An 18,925-nucleotide genomic window follows, 5' to 3' on the forward strand; every position below is an offset into this window, starting at 1 on the left:
TTGACAACCTGGGATTGAAGTATTAGACTTCTGGGAGCAGTCGCCTTCTAGCTGGTACATATCAAACAAAACATTCCAACACTGACAAAGCGACGCTGAGAAATGGTATCGATTCGACTAAAATGTTACTCATTTCCTCTTTTTCGCCGCTCTCTTCTCGCCTCGAACATCCTTCTTTAATCTGGCATCGACAATCTTGTACTTGCCCTTGACACCTCTAGGTCTACCAGCAATAGCCTTATTATTACCGCGCGCAACAACAACCTTTACTTGCTGCTTCGGCTTCTTCTTAGCAGCCTTGCTCATCAATTTCGCAATACTGGTTGCCTTCTCTTTCTCGGTCATACCCTCCTCGTCTTGTAGCAGAGCAGATTTCTTGCGCAACTTCTCTAATCGCTGTGCAGCCTTGAACTTCTTCCGGTCCTTGGCTTCGCGTACCTTCTTGATAGGTCTTGCGTTCAGTGCTCGGAGTTTCTCCTTGATGGCAGCTGCACCTGCGGCAGTGATGGGACGGTGGGGTTTGTCGTGTCGGTGCTCATCATCCAAGAACCATTCTGGAAGTCCATCGCGGTCCTTGAAAGCGTATTTGTTGAAACCTTCGTCTATCAGCTCGCGGGTTGTCACCTCTCCAGTAGCAATCTTCTGTGCTAATGACATAGCTTCTGCAGTGATGATGTCGATATCTATTTGGGTCAGTTTTGCAAGTTTTGGAGGTAAATAAAGCCCTACCGAGTTTGCCATCCTTCCGAGGTTCTTGTTCTTCCCACTCTTTCTCCAGAGCTGTTTTCTTCACAACTTCAAACCCACCCTCGTCACTGTCCTCTTCCTCATCGGCCATAGGGGTCTCCTCTTCCGATTCTTCCTCTTCTGCCATCGGTCGTATCGACTCTAACTGTTCAAGGGCGGCGGACACCTCTTCCTCGTCTTCTGCTTCGAATGCGAGTTCTTCTTCCGGAAGCCCTCCAATATCCTTGAAGAGATCCTGGTCAAAGAAATGTGCTGCTCGCCTCGAGAGCCCTCCGCTTTTCGTATCTTTGCCTTTTAGATCTGTCAAAAGGGGTCTTTTTGATGTGCTATCCTCATCCGACGACTCATCACTACTGTCCTCTTCAAGTTTATCATCATCGCTGGCATCTTCCCCTGCTGAAAACCCTTCCCAGTCACCATCTTCGTGTTCCTTTCTTGCCTTCTTGGCTCGGAACTTAGCATCAGCATCAGACTTTCGCTCTTGGTACTGGTTGTAAAGCGAGTCGAGTTCTCGATCGAGTTTATCTTCCTCGTCATCGCTCTCACTATCGGTTTCCCATAATCCAGGACCGCTATCCAGGTCTTTCCGACGATCTGCCTCAGTGAGGATCGCCATCTTTCCTTTCGCAATCTTGTGAACGGATCCAGCCTTGTCAATAGCCTTCAAACCGAACATGGAGCCTTCGCCATTAGGTCCTGCTTGCTCAAGACCGATCTCTGTAGGTACTGTCATGTGTAGCTGCATCCGAATGATCTCTTTCTGTTTCTTCTCGTTCTCCCTTCGTCGCTCTCTCTTCCTCTTTCCACTCTCCTTTTCACTAAGTGCCTGGAGCTCCTCTTGAATTTTCAACTCCTCATCCATGGGTTCAACTTCTGCTATCTCGTCCTCTGCAGGGGCTTTTGTCTTCTTGGTCGCTAAGCCAAACTTTTCTCTGACCTTCAGTCGCCATTTCAGGAGCATACGAAACTCTTTCCGCCCCAAAACCCGGATATCAGCACAGCAGATTCGGATGTCTTCAGTAGTTTCGGGTAGCTTGTCGATTGCTGCAAGCGCAACATCTCCATTCGGGGGTTGTTCAAAGCTCAATCGATTCATGCCGCCGAGAATCGCGATAGGATCTACTGTTTGAATGAACTCGCTCGCTGTGACTTCCTTGAACTGTGTATAGTTTCCTTCCTCGTAACCATCTCTCTTGCGCTTCTTGATTTCAGGATTGAAGACTTTAGCTTCGTTGTTTGGCGTTGGGTCAGAGAGTTCTGCGAAGACTGATCGTGGATCAAGAAATTTCGGATCGATCCGTTTGGGTGCTTTGAAGCCTTGACAGACGACGAAAATTTCGGCGGAAACATTTCTGGATGAAGGTGGTTTCGTTGCCTCAACCTTTGCGAACAACTGATTGAAAACCCAAAGCAAACTATTGTAGTCCTTCGACCGGAAAACTTTTGTGACAAACGTGCCTCCTTCAACCAAAAACTCTGTCGCCAATTTCATAGCTTGCAGAACTAATTCTGCCTGGTTAAACGAATCCTGTACCCAAGCTGTACCAACATTGGGAGCTCCATCGTGCAGAACTGTATCGGCCTTCCATGTCTTGAGATGCGATCGTATTGTTGCTCGGCACTTATCTGTCGTGATATCGCTCTGGAAGGTAATAACTCGTGGGATGGCTTTGATTGGGGAGAGATCCACGCCGACGATGAGACTGCTCACTGGCATGCATTCTGCAGCTACTTGACACCATGACTATAATCGCATTAGTTTCGTATCGCGAGAGGATAGACTAGAACCTACACCAGGTGCTGCGCAAAGATCCAACAGCACTTTGCTCTTCTCCAGAAATCCATACTTCTTGTTCAGCTGAATCAATTTGAATGCAGCTCTGGCTCGATATCCCTTCTCTTTGGCCAGCTTGTACCACTTATCGAGACGACCTTTACCATGCTTCTTCTGGATACCCATCTTTGCGGATCGGGTCGAATGGTGGCCAATATGAAGGAAAGTGAAGTTCTAGATAATTTTCTTTCGATAACCCATCCCGCCGTACCATAATTTTTCGTAGCACCACCCCTGCTAGCACGCTAAGATAACCAGCCTCAGCGGCCCAGCCCAGCCACACCCACACTCACACTCACACTGCTCCCCGCGAGAAACCAGACTAGCTCACTAGCTCATCACGTCTGACGCGACAGCGACTGGCTTTGGCGTTTAGTGGTTTTGGCTCTGGTCCATCTACTTCAATATCACTTTCGATACACGTCAACGAGGCCACTTTCTGCTCGTCGAAAAGCAAGAACACCTGTGTGGAGTCTCGACCGGCACCCAAGATGCCTTTTACAGAGGCGACAGAACAATTCGAGCTGCCAGTCTGTCAGGATACCCAAGTATCAGAAGTCACTCGCAACCTCTCTCCACCACGATCTTCGCCCAAGAAAGGGAAAAAAGAACGACGTGCACCTTCCGTAACACCTAGAAAGTTCACCAGGTTCTTCACGCCGCGGTCATCTCATGGCAGTCTCCCAAATACAAGGTCTCGAAAAGTTCTGAACGAAATTACTGGACCTGCTATCAACCGGCACACACAATCGAGTCCTCTTCTACCTTTTCGAGATATCAATGGCCAGGAGAGTAGTCCCCTGGGTTTCACACGAGAGTCGAAGAGGAGGAAGGTCTTCCATACACTGGAACAGTCTCCTCGGAAAGAGCTTGGTTTTGTTGGTTCGCACGAAGATCACTCAAATATGGCTGGTGTTCTCTCGTCGCCCTGCGAGAGAGCTGCTAGAGGTCTGGGGTATATTGATGAAGATGAAGAAGTCGATTCTGAAGACGATGGAGATGAAGATGTTCTGCCGCAGCCTGTAAAACGCATATCCAGGTTACAACAGCGAGGACTTGGGGGACAATTGCTGCACCGAAGTATTGGAATCCCGTCACATCACTACTCATATCCTGTCAATGGTTCGTTCTCAGCATTCTCTTGAAAAATGTTTGATGTTGACTTACTACAGACTGGCAAGATCATACCGCTGGGTTCCATAGCAAGCCAGAAGATGTTCACGTTAGCATGAGCATCTTGCACGAAGGAGCCCGTCGAACGATTCCGTTCTGTGCCCGTGGTCTCAACGGTTGGTCCTTTTACGGCTTGCTTCTGAGCTCTACTGACAACAATCTAGCTACCGACTCGACACTTGTAGCAGTAGGAGATGAAGAAGGATATGTACGAATTTTGGAATCTGCCAAAGGCGGAGACCCTCCATTCAGCAAGCACTGCTTTTCCGCACGGATACATTCCAATGCTATTATCGATATGTCTTTCACAGATGATGATAGCCGACTAGCAACCGCTTCTGGAGACCAAAGTGCTAGAGTTTATGATATGCAAAAGCAAGCTACAATCGCCATTTTCGGTAATCACTCAGCTTCTTTGAAGCAGATTCGATGGCAACCTGGGGCTAACAACAATAACGTGTTGGCAACATCAAGTCGAGATGGTAGCATCCAGTTATGGGACCTCAGATGCAACATATCTGATGGCCCAACCAATTGCATATTCGCACCTCGCGAGACGGATCCAATCTTCGATGAACATGACTACGAGGAGAAAATTCGGTTCAATCGGCCGGTAACCACCATATTTGATGGGCACAAATCGCTAGCAAAAGTTGCTCCCGCGATTGGTGCCCCGGACCAAATCATTTACCCTGGAGAAAAAACAACAAGATCGGGCGTTGTTTCTGTCACAGCAATCAACTTTCTCCCGGCTGGCCGAGAACACCTCCTCATGTCCGCCTCAGAAGCAGACGCCTCTGTCAAGCTTTGGGACATGCGACAAAGTTCTTCCATGGCGCGGCCCCGAGGTCCGCTTACAGCTACATCACAACCTCAATCGCACAGCAAGTGGCGCCATTTCGGAATCAATACTCTTAACATCAGCGGTGATGGAAGCAGATTTTATACTTTGTGTAAAGACAACACTATTTACGCCTACTCTACCGAACACCTCATGTTAGGTCATGCTCCTGAGCTGTCCAGCATTCATCCGCCTCGCGCATCATCGCAAGTTAGCACGCAAGAGGGACTTGGTCCACTTTACGGTTTCAGACACGCAAAGCTTCATGCTACAACCTTCTACGTAAAGTCAGACATACGCAAAGCCAAGAATGGAAAGTGTGAGATTTTAGCAGTTGGCAGTAGTGATGGCTTCACAATACTTTTTCCTACCGACGAGCGCTACCTGCCTCTCCAAAATCAAGCTCAACAAAAGGAATTATCGACAGAAAGTGGCCAACCCCTACGCCTACTTGAGAGCCGGCCAACTCTTCGCAGAGTTAGTAGTGGACTTAGCACGCTTGCTGACGACTCTCTTGTCGTTTCAGATAATGGTACAGCACTAGTTCGGGGCCATGATCGCGAAGTTGGTTCCGTATCTTGGACATCTGCCGGAGACTTGGTCACTGTTGGGGACGACTACCTGATTCGGTGCTGGAGAGAGGAAGGCGATGATGCAAGAGATTTGAGAATTGGTGGAGAGAAGGATGGGCGGAGGTGGGGTTCCGGGTGGGCGGACGTAGAGGAAGGCTATGATGACGCTGATGAGGAATTAAGGGTTTGATGTGCTGTCTTTGCAATTTGGAAATGATAGACTGGCGTTCATCAAGATGGCGTACCAGGATATTCTGTTTCTGCAGGTGCGATAGAGGTACGAAACAATGCTGGTGTATAGGAGTGTGAGATCGTGAAAGGTAGAATAGTTTTAGTTTTCAGGCATACCCTAGATCCTGAATATTGTGGAATTTGAAGTTTGAACCATGATATTATGAAGAAGTGTTGTCAACAGAAAATGGTCATTACCTGTGTACGATAGTCATGCGCCTCTCCTCTACTTCGTCGCCAATCCAACATGGGCAATAAATCTCAACTTCCCACCCTTTTCATTCACATTTCTCACATAAGCCTCCTCCTTCTCCACCTCCTCAACAACAATCTGAATCGCCTCCTCCCATCTCTCCTCATCCTCCTTACTCCACCCTTCCTCCGTATCCCCAAGGAAGCTCCACAACCCCTCTGCCCAAGCTCTCAAATCCTTAGCTTCAAGCCACAGCTCGAAGGGTCTGATATCAACCTTCTCATCCTGAAACCCTCCATCCCTATAAAAATCTCTCAACGTACTCTCCAGCAATAAATCGCCACCCCACTGAATCCTCAATTCCTTATCCTGGCTTCGCGTAGCGAGATGCGCTTTCTTAAGAGGGATATCGTGTGGCATATATGCCCATGTCACTACAACGGCTGCGCCCCCTGGTTTGAGCGTACGGTATATTTGTTGTGCTGCGAGGGGCCGGTTGGTGAGTCCCATGATGACGAAGTTGGTGAAGGAGTGTGTGAAAAAGTCCGAGGGGAATGTGAGTTCCTGGGCTTTCATAACGGCTGTTTGAACAGGCCAATTATTGGAGAGGGCCTTTGCCGACGCGGCGGAGATTTGGTAGACATTGGAGTCTGTGGCGTGGATTGTGATGTTGGGTGGTGGGGAGGGGTTGCTGGCTGTGGGTGTGAATATTTCACTGGTTACTTGAAGGGTGCCGCAGCCGTTATCGTCTGTGGTGCTTGGTCAGTGTATCTACCTTATGGCGAAGTGTATAGCAAGGAGAGCAAGGGATATGAGACATGGACCATAAGCATCAGAAAGAGATTTTGCTCGGATTGGAAATGAAGAACGTACGAATTACAGAATTTGCAGGAATTAGTGGGAGGCGGCTACTGAGGATATGCTGCGCCACAATTTCAGATGAGTTGCCGATTATGCGTTCAAAGAGCTCTGCGCTCTTGGGTTGAGCTTGCTTGGGGATGAAGGGTGTTTCTGGCCACTGAGCTGGCGCCATAATGAGTTAATGGATGCTAGACTAGAAAAATCTGAAGGAATGCTTTTAGAAAGTCGAGAATGAATAAAGATCTAAAAACCAATGTCCCATGAATGTCCCATGAATGACCCTCAATGGAGGAGGATGTGCGATTATTTATAAGATTTGAGTATCCATGTTATTTGCAAATTGAAAACAAAGGCGACCTCTCACGTAAGCTCGTACAGACTGGTATCCCACATCGCAAGTAGTCAGGTACATCTTACACAAGCTTACAAGCAGAAAACCAACAAGGTGTACAAGGTAGAAGTGAGATCAGCATCGTACAAAACAGCCAATCAACGCAAGGCTAAGTCGACTTCGAGGACCATGAATCGTCTAAAGTCTTCTTGGCAGCTACCTCGCGTTTCTGATTGCGCAGAGCCTCAATATTCTCATCGACCAGCGCTATCTGAGCGTTGATGCTCAAAAGCTTGTCCTGCAGCATCGCCTCGTACTCAGCATCGGACAAGACCTTCATGGGACTCCACTTTGAGTTTAGCCACGACGTTTTGAGATCTCTCTCCTCCTCCAGAGCTTGGGAACGCTCGGAATTTCGCGTATCTGCCATATTGTACAAAACCTGACCGGTTGCTCCGAAGAGGGCAAACATGACTGCTCCTGGAAGAACATTTCTTCGTCCTCCTATGGCCAAGGTCAGACAATGGAGGTGGTGATTGTACATATACTCACGTAAAAGGCCTCCAGCTGTACCACCGACTGCTCCAGCTATAGCACTGGCTGATGCCTTCTCCCTTGGGGTGACTTTTTCCTTACCCCATGCATGTAGAACGACACCTCTTGATGCTGAAAGTAGGGATTAGCAGATGCCAAGGTAGGGCTGAGGGATCGACAAACCCCAAAAAGTTCCTCCAAGGACAGACCATTGGATTCCGGAAGCCAGGGCAAAGAGAAACGGTGCATTGGATCGTATTACACCTGCAAATCCTCCTACCAGAAGTCCGGACATTCCTAATGTATGTTAGCATCACTCATGAGAATTATCACGTGCAAATGTTGACATTCCAAGTCGAGGAAGAGGAGATTGCACGGAACTGGATTGGAATCATCATACCGGAAAGTCCGCCAACCTGCAGGGCGGGGATTATGATATCTAGTACCTCAGGAGGCAAGTCATTCCGCCGTCGAGGAGCATCTCCGTTTTCCCCTGGCCTCGATGGCTGTGACATATCGTCTTTGGCTTTTTTGATCGCGCATGCGTTCGGCTGCATACTCAAAACAGAGAAGAAGCACCGATTGTTACAATTGATTCACCCATTCGGACTATTATAAAAGGAATGGCATAAAGTTGAAAAGCAGAAAGCGCGTGAATGGAAATCTTGAATCTGGTGTCAGTAAGTTCGCCGCTTGACCGAAAGTAGTATGGTACAGGACCACCAAGATCCCGGGGCTGATTTTCTCAAGGCTAACTTTTGATCCGCACACGAAAGAACAGTATCCTGTCTCTCCGAATCCTACGACACAATCAAGTTCCCAGAACTTGAACAAGCAAGCAATCGAATCTTTACGAATCAACTGAAGGAATTGCTGTCCTTCAGATTACCCCCTAGGACAAAGCGCAAGACCAGGTGTTCTCGCGCAGCGTCCTTAAAAAGCCGCAAACATGGGTAAGCCTGTTCTCCAACACTTTGAAGCCTGCCACGCAGAACTACCAGACTCTCTGGACACTAGATAATCGTCTAGAACATATGCTGACATGTTATTCAAATAGCTCCCAAAAAGAAAGAACAGCAGAAGATGTCCCTCGGGGCCTTCTTGACTGATGAAAGTGAGAGCGCCTCGAAGTCCCGCAGCCTTCCAAACAAAAGCAAGACTGACAAAATGCAGAGATGGGATCCTGGGCCGACGAGATGGAGGACATGCCAGTTTGTAAGTGTTCTATGATGCCTGTTCTTGGATGATTGCTAACGTTCATTTTTATAGCTGGTATGTTCTAGGCGCCGACCCGCATCAGCGATTTTGTTTGGAATAAATAACTAACTGCCATAGACTCTCGCACTGGCTATGGAGGAGGTGAACGCCGAACCTATAGTTCCACTACAGGTCAATACGGTAGCGGTAATGCCGGAGGTCAGTCTTGGACTTCATTTGCCACATCGACTCTTGTTACTGTCGCATATTCTAACATATAATCAAGGCTACTCCGTTCGTGAAGAATTGCCGCTTCCCGACAAACCACCTTACACGGTACATCTCGGAAACCTTTCTTTCGATGCCACTGTTGGTGATGTCACCGACTTCTTTGCTGGCTGCGAATGCACAAATGTCAGAATCATTGAGGACAAGCTTGAGATGAAGCCAAAGGGATTCGGATATGCCGAGTTTGCTTCCAGAGATGGTCTCAAGCAAGCCTTGACTCTCAATGGCACTCCATTCCAAGGTCGCAATATTAGAATCAGTGTTGCTGACCCTCGTATGTGCTCAGAATAACCCATTAGGCTATAATAACTGACAAATCTATAGCTAAGGACCGTGGAGACCGCCCAGACGTAAGGGAAATTACCGACTGGAGCAGAAAGGGGCCTTTGCCAGATTTGCCCGGCCGAGGTGGCAACGAACGTCGTGGACCTGAACGTGGAGGATTCGGGTCTGACTTTGGCGGAGAGCGAGGAGAGCGCAAGGAGCGGTTTGCAGAAGGGGATGGCAAGGTCCGCGATTTCGGAAACTGGGATCGGAAGGGTCCGTTGTCTCCATTGCCGCAAGCTGAGCGAGGACCCAGAGAAGGAGGCCGCCCAAGAACAAATGATGGACCAAGAGCCGAGGGATTCAGGGATCGCAGAGCGTCGCCAGCCGCTCAATGGGGTGAAGGTCGAGGACAAGGATCGCAGGATGGATCGAGGCCACCAAGACGGGAGTTCCAAGAACGACCAGCTGTCGAGAGAGCTCCAACTGCTGCCGAACAGGACAACCAGTGGCGCTCAAAGATGCGGCCTGATGCCCCAGCACCAAAGTCGTCCGTCCCATCTCGAGATGGAAGTGAGGCTCCATCATCTCCAGCACCAAGCCATGCCCTGCCAGTTGGTCGCCCCAAGCTGAACTTAGCCAAGCGAACTGTCTCTGAGGCTCTTGATGTGTCATCTCCTACCACAGCCACTTCTGGTGACGCCAAGGCCAGCCCATTCGGTGCCGCTCGTCCGATTGACACCGCCGCCAAGGAGAAAGAGATTGAGGAGAAGAAGGCAGCATTAGCTAAGGAGAAGAAAGAAGCCGAAGAGAAGGCTAAGGAGGAGAAGCGCGAGGCTGCGAAAGCTAAAGCTGCTGAGGAGGCTGCTGAGGCGGAGAAGAAAGTTGAGATCTTGCAAAGAGAGGGCGATGACGCCAGCAAAACAGGAGAGACGATCGAGACTGAGAATGCCAACGGACATATCGTGGACGAGAAAGCCGTAAAGCCCAGAGAGATTGTTCGGGATGCGAGACCAAAGCCAGTTGAGACTGGTGCTTGGAGAAGGGCCTCAAACGGTCCACCAACTCCACGGGATGACATCCCAAGAGGACCAAGAGGGGGCCATGGTGGCCGCGGCGGAAGAGGTCGAGGAGAAGGTCGGGGCGGCCCAAGAAATTTCGAGCCAAGACAGTACTCGAACGGGCGGGCTCCTCAATCACCGGCTCAGGCCTCTACTCCAACTACGGAAACTGCTGCTATGGAGGACGATGGATGGAGCACTGTTTCGAAGCCTAAGAAGAATAACCGTGGTGGAAACCAGGGGTCGCGCGCAATTGCATCGTGATTTAAGGCACGGCATTCAAAAGTTGGTCATGGATTGAAACAGGTTTCAAAAGATCTCTTTCATTGATTGGATCACGCCTTATACCCATTCCCGCAACCACTAATCTTCCTCTCTGCTTTTCTCGGGAAATTTTCGTTTGGCGTTGGATCTTCTCAAGCATGTGTCTAGATCTTTTGCCAGATCCTCGGCTCTCCTTTGGCCTCGGGGTCGGCGCCTATAAAGTAAAGTGTGCTCGTACACTTAGAATGCATATGGGCGGCCTGCACAAACATTTCTTCTCTGCTCCGGACTGACACATGTTTTCCCGCTCTGATGTTCTAAGCAAATGGGGCATCTATTTCTCGGTATGTCACGACACGTCTGTTCCTACATTGTGCGGAATTGCGACTGCTTGCGAGTGGGTTTATTCACACCAAAAAGTTACTTCGTTAGGTCTAGGGAATGCTGCATTAGGCTGGACTGGATGGGTTTCCTGTTTCCTACTCCTACAGTAGGCGAGGAGCCTTTTTGGGCTGGCTGGTCACTGGTCGTTTCGAGGGCATAGATAGTGGAGGGTCGAATCTTGCGAGCGTTTGTGTTTTGTACTTTTACATGTTTTTTCAGTCATGGCAATCAGACTCTTGACATACAAATATGTGCTGTCTTTAGGTTATATCATTCCGTGACTGATATTCTGCATCTGACATGTTTTCTGATTGCCCTTGTACACTCTGTCATCAACTGTCCCTCGTCCTATGATAAATAGCTGCTACCAGTCTGACATTTCGCCGCAGATACTTTGGTCACCGCGCTGTACTTCCATATCCTGCACCCGTAGCCAATCCAACATCCCGAACAAAATTGCACATCGGCCAGAAGCTTCCCCCAAACTCCATATCATGCCTGTCCCGATTCCCCATTAGCAACAGCACTTTCTAAGACAACACAGACCTGGAGCCGTAAGTAGGGAATGCACCCACCAATAATTCACAGCCACACAAAGCCCTTCCTTGGAGCAAGATTGTAAGACTTTATGGTACCTTGCATTCGCACAATTAGCATAATTCGATGTATTAACGTCAAAGTTCGACAGAGAGACAGAAAGACAGAGAGGGGATTGACAGTGTGACATACCACAAAGCAGGCAAATATAACATATCTCCCTGCTCCAACGTGACCCTTATTGGCTCCACATACTTCGAATGCCTCGTCCCATTCCCATCTTCCACACCCAGCTCCGAATCAGGATCCCAAGTCGCAAACGGGACGCTATCACCTTCTTCCTCTACAATCTCAAACCCCTCTCTTCCCTTGTTTCCCCCTTGACCAACCCCGCCATGGCTGCGGCGATAGGAAGCCGGCCTCAGAACCCTCTCTCCAACACCTGCCCACGCCACAGGCGGCAGAAGAACAAAATGTTTCGACCCGATGATTTGTACATAGATGTTCTCGTAGTTGTCTTTATGTAAAGCGGTTACGGAGAGGGAGTTGCCGATCCAGAGATTGACGGCGTCGGGTTGGGATGAGAGAGCGATACGGGAGAAAGGGATGCTGGGGGGTACGAAAGAGGAGAGGAGAGTGTATTCGGAGGGGAGGTTGTCGTTTTCTGGTTGGGGTGGGTGAGGTTAGTGAGAGAGAGAGGGTTGGGGTGTGTATGCGTGAAATGTTGTGGCATGAGATAAAAAGTAAGGAGGTGGACTGTTTTAATGGAAAGGGGAGGTGGGGAAAGCAGGAGAGAATCAGGTGATTGAAGTGATAGAAAAAGAGGACATACGGGTTTGAGCGTAGCGGACTTCGCCTCCTGGGATATGTCTCTCTTGATATGAGGGAGAGGCGTCGCTTACTGAGGAGATTTCCTTTTCTTGGGCGATTACGAAATCGAGGAAGGTGGAGAAAAGCTGTTGCTCTTCATGAGGCTTCACGAAGAGGAGTTCGTTGGTTATTGGAGATTTGACTGGGCTGTCTGCGTTGCTATGCTGTATTAGCTAGTGCCTGAGATTCTGAATACGGTAGAACAAGGGTCAAAACAAGGGTAGTAAATCTTGAGAAGCGAAAGTAAACAAATCGGTATATGGAACAATTTAAGTTATGCCGTAGAAAGCGACAACCGTGATTGGGAGAATGAGACAGATGAGAAAGTTGATATGAAAATAGCTTCAAAGACTGTGATGCACCAAAGTGATGAATAAATGAAGTATATAACGTACCCAAGCGGCGTGACTGCAACGTTAACACTAACCCCTTCGAGCAGCTGTTTCAAGCTGGGGACATTCCATTCTCTCACAGCTTTCCAATCCGAAGCTCCACCCCTAATGACAAACGGTCTATTCTGTGCTACGAAACGTACAAACTCCAGCGGCGAAGGAAGGGAGGCTAGTGTTGCGATTGTGGAGGGGTTGAGAGAGTTGTAGCTTTCAAGGAGTGTGATGGTGGGATCTTCAGGTATCGATTCTTGCTGCGAGATGGTTGAGGGGTCGCGAGGTTGCATTTTAACAAGGACAGAGGCGCGGTAGTGCAGGGTGCAAAATGCGTGGGAACAAGATGCCAGGGTAGACTTCTAGCGGATGTTCATGTCAAGTTGAGGCTTTTGGTAATGGCGGGGTGAGTTTTGGAGTGGGGTGGAATATCGCCGTGTGGAGCGAGCGGTCATAGAACGACATTGTATTGCGGCTTCATATCGCGTCATCATATCGAAACTTGAGACATCTTGACAGTCTACCCACTTGCATGATAGGTCTATCGTTCTCTGTTCTTGTCATCATAAATATGATATAAATATATATATATATATATATGTTCTGTGGCATTTCGAGCGGCGATCTCGCATGCGGCATGCCCATGCCCCTCTTCACATGCAGTCAGAGTCAGACTACGAACGAGTATGCCACTCACAAAACAAATGCTAGCGATGTTATGCGATGCGATGCGATGCGATGCACAAAATCCATAGTGCGTGCGGGTTTTATGCACCGGTCCCTGTTCCTCGCCCCGCCCTCACCACTCACCAGGGCCTCGAATCCTCAACCATCAGCCATCCCATCAGCCATGATCCATCCCATCCCAACCCAACTTTGAGAAAGAAAGCCAATAATAATCGTGGCTTCAGTACTACGACTGTAATTTACTGTACCCCTGAAATAAGACGGACTGGCCAATTTTTCTCGGCTGCTTGACGTTTAAATTAGATACACGCCGTCCGAATATGTATTCTTTTGATTGGCAGAGCCTTCCCGCTTCCAGTCCGACAAAGTTAGGGCTACAGTACAGTATCCGAGTTCCACGTTCTATTCTCCTTTAGACCAACCTCAGCCGACGGTCCGCAGGGGCTCGCCTTCGTGCTCGTGCTCGGGCTCGTGGCTTTCGACACCAAGCGGCGAAAATAATGATACCTCGAGAGAGAAGTGGTCTTGACTAGAAGTCAGCAGTTGCATTGTATTCCGCCTGTGCATAGCACTGCATAGCACCACATATGTGCATGGGGAAAAGATGCATTCATGCATGCTTACATGCATGGGGTACCTACAGTATGGCAAACACATCACAAGGGATGATGGACAGCCAGCTCACTCCGACAATACTGTAATACAGTAATGGAAACTCAGGAAGGTCCGGAGCTCTGGCCGATGGCGCCTCTCCGTAATCTGCACCGCTACGCGTCCTGGATAAACACGGCATGGTCCCGGGGGATGGGGGATGGGGATCGAGGGGATGTGCCGTGTTTATCTACTTTTTTTCTCCCCTATCTAGGCTCGGCAAGGTTTGTTGTGGCTTATCCAGGAAATTTCATGGGCACTTGGTCCAGTTTGAGAGGGTTGGGCAGCTGAGCTGACCACTTACAGACCGCCTGTATCGAGCCCCCATGCCCGTAGTCCAAATACGAGGCTTGTCCTCAGGGACTTGCATACGACCCTGGCTCCCCTGAACCTCCTCCATTGGATCTCCCATGCGGCTGAGACCCCGAGAGTCAATAGTAAGTTAAGTGATAGCAATAAGTACCTTGTGTCTCCATCTCTTTTCGGACGTTCTCTCTTTTTCCCTTGTTGCATCTCGTGTTGCCAGTGCAGCCCTACACTCGTTTGTCGATATACTTGTATCGTATGCTCGATCTTTTTTTCTTCAATAATATTTAATTATGAAGCTTTGTCCGACTGTTGTGGGCTTAATTGCCGTCTTTGCGGGACTGGGAGTTGCGGCGCCAACATGGCCGTCTGCCATTGACGAGCTGGAAGATGTTATGTTTCTGAATGCGGGCTACAAGAGCAAGGGTTTCGGAGGTCATGTCACGCCTTGCTCGCTATCGGAATTTGGAGTTGGACGACAAACGGCTGCGGAATGGTTACGGATCGCTTTCCACGATATGGCCACGACGAATGTTTTCTTCGAACCACATGGAGGAATCGACTCTTCAATAGCTTGGGAGTTGAGCAATGGCGAGAACCTGGGCCCCGGATTCGTTAGCACGTTGCAGACATATTCTGCGTTGTACAATAGTCGCTTATCTGTGTCCGACCTCATCGCCTTGGGAGTATATGCATCTGTCCGAGCATGTGGCGGTCCGGTTGTGCCTATCCGTGGAGGGCGGATCGATGCCACAGCTGCAGGTCCTATGGGAGTGCCTCAGCCACAGAACCCCCAAGGAACATTCATCAATCAGTTCGCGAGAATGGGTTTCAATACCGTCGATATGATTCAGATGACTGCTTGTGGACATGCTATCGGAGGAGTTCATAGCGAGTTCTTCCCAGAGATTGTGCCTGCAGGAACTGCACCAAACGGATACGCGCTTTTCGACAATACTCTGGAATTCGACAACAATATTGCTACCCGATATATCAGTGGGCCCAACACTGATCCTCTGTCTGTCGGGCCGTCTGTTGCAGCTACTCGAAATGCTGATACTGTAGTTTTCACTGCGGATAAGAATGTTACCATCCAGGCAATGACAAACCCGACCACTTTCAACTCCGTGTGCTCGTCAATTTTGCAAAGGATGATCGACACAGTTGCACCAACCGTGAACCTCTCGGACGCACTCGCACCATATGAAGTCAAGCCCAGTGGAATCCAGCTCACTTTGCTGTCAGGTGGTGCTCAGATCACCTTTTCTGGGGACATCCGAGTCAGGACTACCACCAGACCTGCTTCGTCCATTCTCAATGTCCAGATTATCTACAAGGACCGCACGGGAGGAGTTGGAGGTACCATCACTACCACGACTGTTAGCGGAACAGCCACTGGATTCGATGACAGCTTCACGGTATGATCTCTCTTTCTCTATTTGTAATTCAAGCGCTGATTGATTAGTTCTACGGCTTCAGTGCCAACATTCCAGCGACAACGTCTATTTCGTCATTCAATGTCATTGTCGTAGGCACGGGCGGACTTTCAACCACCTACGCCAACAATGGTGCTGGGTTCCCGATTCAGGACTCCGTCATCGCCTTGGCTCCTCAGAGTTGTCTCAGCGGCACTAATCTCACAGTCGTTGCTGCCGTCCGCACTGGAGTTACTTCTCCTGTGTCATTGGGCGTCAGTCAAAAGGTTTCTCGAACTGGAGGTGTTCCCGTCCCAGCTTTGTCCAACTCAACAGTCCCCATGGTCAAGGGGGCGACCATTGGGCCATATGCAATCTACAGCGGTAGCTCTACCATCGCTTCTGCCGCTGGCACGAAGTATGGAGTGAGAAGTGGCACTTTCGCCGATGATTTCAAGGATCCCGCCTCACTCGGAACATCATGTGCCTCTCTCGGAACTGTTGCGCCAAGCAGTACTTCCAGCTCTGTAGTTTCAACTTCGCGATCGTCAACATCTTCGCGGGCATCATCCACGACCTCTTCGACTGCTGTTCCCACCCCAGTGCACAAGCCAATCGTGGGCAAATATACTTTCCAAGGTTGCTTTACGGAAGGCACAGGCGTTCGGGCTCTTGCCGGCGCAGCTTTCGTTGACTATGCAAACATGACTTCGGAGATGTGCGCCTCAAACTGTGCTGCATACGTCTACTGGGGTATTGAATATTATGGGGAGTGTTACTGTGGAAATGAGCTCGCTGCTTCTTCAACACAAGCTCCTTTGGAGGATTGCAATTTCATCTGTCCCGGAAATCCCAATGAGTACTGCGGTGCTGGCAATCGGTAATTTGACTGATACTCAAGGTAGAAATATGCTAATGGGTCCAGGTTGGAGCTGTATATGCTCACCTCGGTTGCTACAAGCTCACGGTCATCCAGCTCAGCCCGATTCACAAGCTCAGTTCGGTCCAGCTCTGTATCATCACGGTCCTCAACGGTACCAACCTCGACGCCAACTCCTGCTGTCAAAGCCGTCGTTGGTAGTTATGTTCACCAAGGATGTTACACTGAAGGCGACGGTGTGAGAGCTTTGTCAGGGGCACAATATGTCGACTATGTTGGCATGACTCTTGAGATCTGTGCCTCGAAATGTGCTGGAACTACCTATTTTGGAGTCGAGTACGGTGGAGAATGTAAGACCATGTTGTATCTTGACCTTTATTGCTCTCGCTAATCTGTACAGGCTACTGTGGTCAAACACTTGATGCCACCTCCGTTCTAGCTGCGAACCAACTCGATTGTAGCTTTATCTGCCCAGGCGACGGGAGCGAATACTGTGGAGCAGGCAACAGGCTAGAGTTGTACAAACTCGGCTCGGTGTCATCCAGCAGCAGCCGAGTGACTTCGACATCAAGCGTTCGTTCTACTTCTTCCACACGTGTCTCAACAACAAGCACGCAGAGTGGTTCTTCATCTCGATCATCAACGGCGGTTTCAAGTTCAAGGAGTTCCTCATCTTCTCGTACTTCCACGTCCAGCTCTAGGCTGTCGGCTTCAACTACTCGATCCTCTTCCACATCTCGATCTACTTCCACATCTCGTTCCACTTCCACGTCACGATCGAGTTCAAGAAGCTCATCAACGCTCCGATCTAGCACGACTAATACATCAAAGTCCTCGTCTTTGACGGGAGCGAGCTCAAGCAGCACGAGACTTAGTTCAAGTACAACGAAGCCTGCCAGCTCGAGCTCAGCAAGCTCAACAGCTGTCCCAACCCTTCGCATCGTACCATCAGCAGGTGGCTATAACTACCTAGGTTGCTACACAGAAGGAGATGGTGTCCGTGCTCTTGGTGCTGCATCTTTCCCAAGTGATACTAATACTGTCGAATCTTGTGTGGCATCTTGCGCTGGATTCAAATACGCTGGAATGGAATATGGTAAGCATGAGCCCCCCAGCACGATAGTTTTTGAATAATCCAGGACTCGTATCGATATCCAGATACCTCAAGTTCTAACTCGACATAGGACGAGAATGTTGGTGTGCAGATGAGTTCGGAGCCGGATCCGTTCTTGTTCCAAATGCAGACTGTTCCATGACCTGCGCAGGCGACCAATACGCCTATTGTGGTGCCGGAAACCGTCTTCAAGTCTACCAAAAAGCCGGCACAGGCTCTCCCAGCACATCAAGCAGCCGGTTAGTATCCTCAAGCGTCTTGATTTTAGCATTTTGAACTGTAAAACCAGCCAGCACAATGTTCACCCCCGCATCAATCTCTTTGTTTGAAGCCAGTTCGACAAACTCACTTGTTGTCTCTAGTTCTGTTTCTACCACCAAGCCTGCCAGCTCAACAAGCAGGGTGGCGTCCAGCACCTCAAAGCCAGCCAGCTCAAGCACGAAGACCTCGTCTGCAGCGCCGCAGGGAACGCCCGCTATTAAGCCAACTGTTGGCGCATACAGCTACTATGGATGCCAGACGGAGGCTACTGGAGTGAGGGCTCTGAATGGAGGGTTCTTCTTTAATGAGACTTCTATGACGTTAGAGATGTGTGCGTCGAACTGTGCAGGATTCAAGTACTGGGGTGTCGAGTATGGTGCTGAGTGTAAGTTTTCCTTCTCGCCAGGCTTCATGGCTTGTGGAGATGTTATGTTACTAACTAGAGATAGGCTACTGTGGAAACGAATTCCAGGCAGGGAGTGTCACAGTTCCGCAGGCTGACTGCAGCTTCCTATGTCCGGGTAATGCATTAGAATATTGTGGAGCAGGTAATCGATTGTCTACTTACGTTTTGACGGTTTGAATGAAGAGGCGGGTCGTGGGAGGCGGCTTTGGACTTGCAGGAAATGAAGGGATTGATTGGAAGTTGACGAGAGTCTGAAATTTTGGCGATTTAGCTAGACACTGAAGGCTTGGTGCTTCTGTCCTTGAGCATATAGCACGCCCCTACAGAGCATTTAATGACGGCTGAGGGGTAATAAATTACTTCTATTCATGTTACCAGATGCCAGGAATTTTGGGCAGTCCCCAGAGATGTGTGTGCAAGCCTGTGGATACTGATTCTGGAAGCGAATCAATGTCCTTGAGCCAATTGTGTGTCTCTCGGTCGTCGTTACGGTGCCTATGTCAAGGTTGGCTGGCTAGACAGGCCGACTGGTACAGAATCTTCGTCTCTCGCCTATCTCGCCCTACGTACGACGTATGACCTCGAAAGCTTCCCATTTAGGTAGCACAAGCCGTGTTGCAAGGTACTAAGAATGTAAGAT

The 18,925-nt window shown here is 49.4% G+C and overlaps 7 protein-coding genes across 8 annotated transcripts; 3 read left to right on the forward strand and 4 right to left on the reverse strand.

Annotated features, from left to right (window-relative positions):
- Positions 1-129: 129 nt before the first annotated feature.
- On the reverse strand, positions 130-2,707 carry SPB1 (AdoMet-dependent rRNA methyltransferase spb1; the record flags this gene model as incomplete). The annotated part of the gene is made up of 3 exons (XM_058502778.1): positions 130-683; positions 730-2,491; positions 2,540-2,707. 3 exons carry the CDS (start codon positions 2,705-2,707, stop codon positions 130-132), a joined length of 2,484 nt encoding a protein of 827 aa, XP_058361707.1.
- A 189-nt stretch (positions 2,708-2,896) lies between these two features.
- Positions 2,897-5,493, forward strand: ONS95_009202 (uncharacterized protein). Its single transcript, XM_058502779.1, has 3 exons — positions 2,897-3,703; positions 3,754-3,870; positions 3,919-5,493. Exons 1-3 carry the CDS (start codon positions 3,073-3,075, stop codon positions 5,355-5,357), a joined length of 2,187 nt encoding a protein of 728 aa, XP_058361708.1. The 5' UTR covers positions 2,897-3,072; the 3' UTR covers positions 5,358-5,493.
- Positions 5,494-5,624: 131 nt separating this feature from the next.
- Positions 5,625-6,624, reverse strand: ONS95_009203 (uncharacterized protein; the record flags this gene model as incomplete). The annotated part of the gene is made up of 2 exons (XM_058502780.1): positions 5,625-6,340; positions 6,465-6,624. 2 exons carry the CDS (start codon positions 6,622-6,624, stop codon positions 5,625-5,627), a joined length of 876 nt encoding a protein of 291 aa, XP_058361709.1.
- Positions 6,625-6,952: 328 nt separating this feature from the next.
- ONS95_009204 (uncharacterized protein) lies at positions 6,953-7,874 on the reverse strand (the record flags this gene model as incomplete). Its single annotated transcript, XM_058502781.1, has 4 exons — positions 6,953-7,287; positions 7,336-7,449; positions 7,501-7,614; positions 7,718-7,874. The coding sequence occupies 4 exons, from the start codon at positions 7,872-7,874 to the stop codon at positions 6,953-6,955; spliced, it is 720 nt and encodes a 239-aa protein (XP_058361710.1).
- A 392-nt stretch (positions 7,875-8,266) lies between these two features.
- On the forward strand, positions 8,267-10,391 carry ONS95_009205 (uncharacterized protein; the record flags this gene model as incomplete). The annotated part of the gene is made up of 6 exons (XM_058502782.1): positions 8,267-8,270; positions 8,375-8,431; positions 8,491-8,532; positions 8,653-8,733; positions 8,801-9,076; positions 9,127-10,391. The coding sequence occupies 6 exons, from the start codon at positions 8,267-8,269 to the stop codon at positions 10,389-10,391; spliced, it is 1,725 nt and encodes a 574-aa protein (XP_058361711.1).
- Positions 10,392-11,017: 626 nt separating this feature from the next.
- Positions 11,018-14,046, reverse strand: ONS95_009206 (uncharacterized protein). 2 transcript variants are annotated; one of them, XM_058502783.1, is made up of 6 exons: positions 13,947-14,046; positions 12,578-13,894; positions 12,145-12,341; positions 11,505-11,976; positions 11,351-11,410; positions 11,018-11,273 (listed from the first exon to the last, which is right to left on the reverse strand). In XM_058502783.1, the coding sequence occupies exons 2-6, from the start codon at positions 12,856-12,858 to the stop codon at positions 11,174-11,176; spliced, it is 1,110 nt and encodes a 369-aa protein (XP_058361712.1). In that variant the 5' UTR covers positions 12,859-13,894; positions 13,947-14,046; the 3' UTR covers positions 11,018-11,173. The 2 variants fall into 2 exon arrangements, with proteins under 2 accessions (XP_058361712.1, XP_058361713.1); XM_058502784.1 differs by having other exon boundaries at positions 11,018-11,410; positions 12,578-13,776; positions 13,894-14,046.
- On the forward strand, positions 14,047-18,923 carry ONS95_009207 (uncharacterized protein). Its single transcript, XM_058502785.1, has 7 exons — positions 14,047-15,627; positions 15,675-16,504; positions 16,550-16,854; positions 16,905-17,600; positions 17,689-17,857; positions 17,981-18,264; positions 18,329-18,923. The coding sequence occupies exons 1-7, from the start codon at positions 14,503-14,505 to the stop codon at positions 18,460-18,462; spliced, it is 3,543 nt and encodes a 1,180-aa protein (XP_058361714.1). The 5' UTR covers positions 14,047-14,502; the 3' UTR covers positions 18,463-18,923.
- The last annotated feature ends 2 nt before the right edge of the window (positions 18,924-18,925 follow it).

The sequence above is a fragment of the Cadophora gregata genome, assembly GCF_030347475.1.
Source record: "Cadophora gregata isolate MNR1 chromosome Unknown scaffold_3, whole genome shotgun sequence".
Taxonomy (NCBI): domain Eukaryota; kingdom Fungi; phylum Ascomycota; class Leotiomycetes; order Helotiales; family Ploettnerulaceae; genus Cadophora; species Cadophora gregata.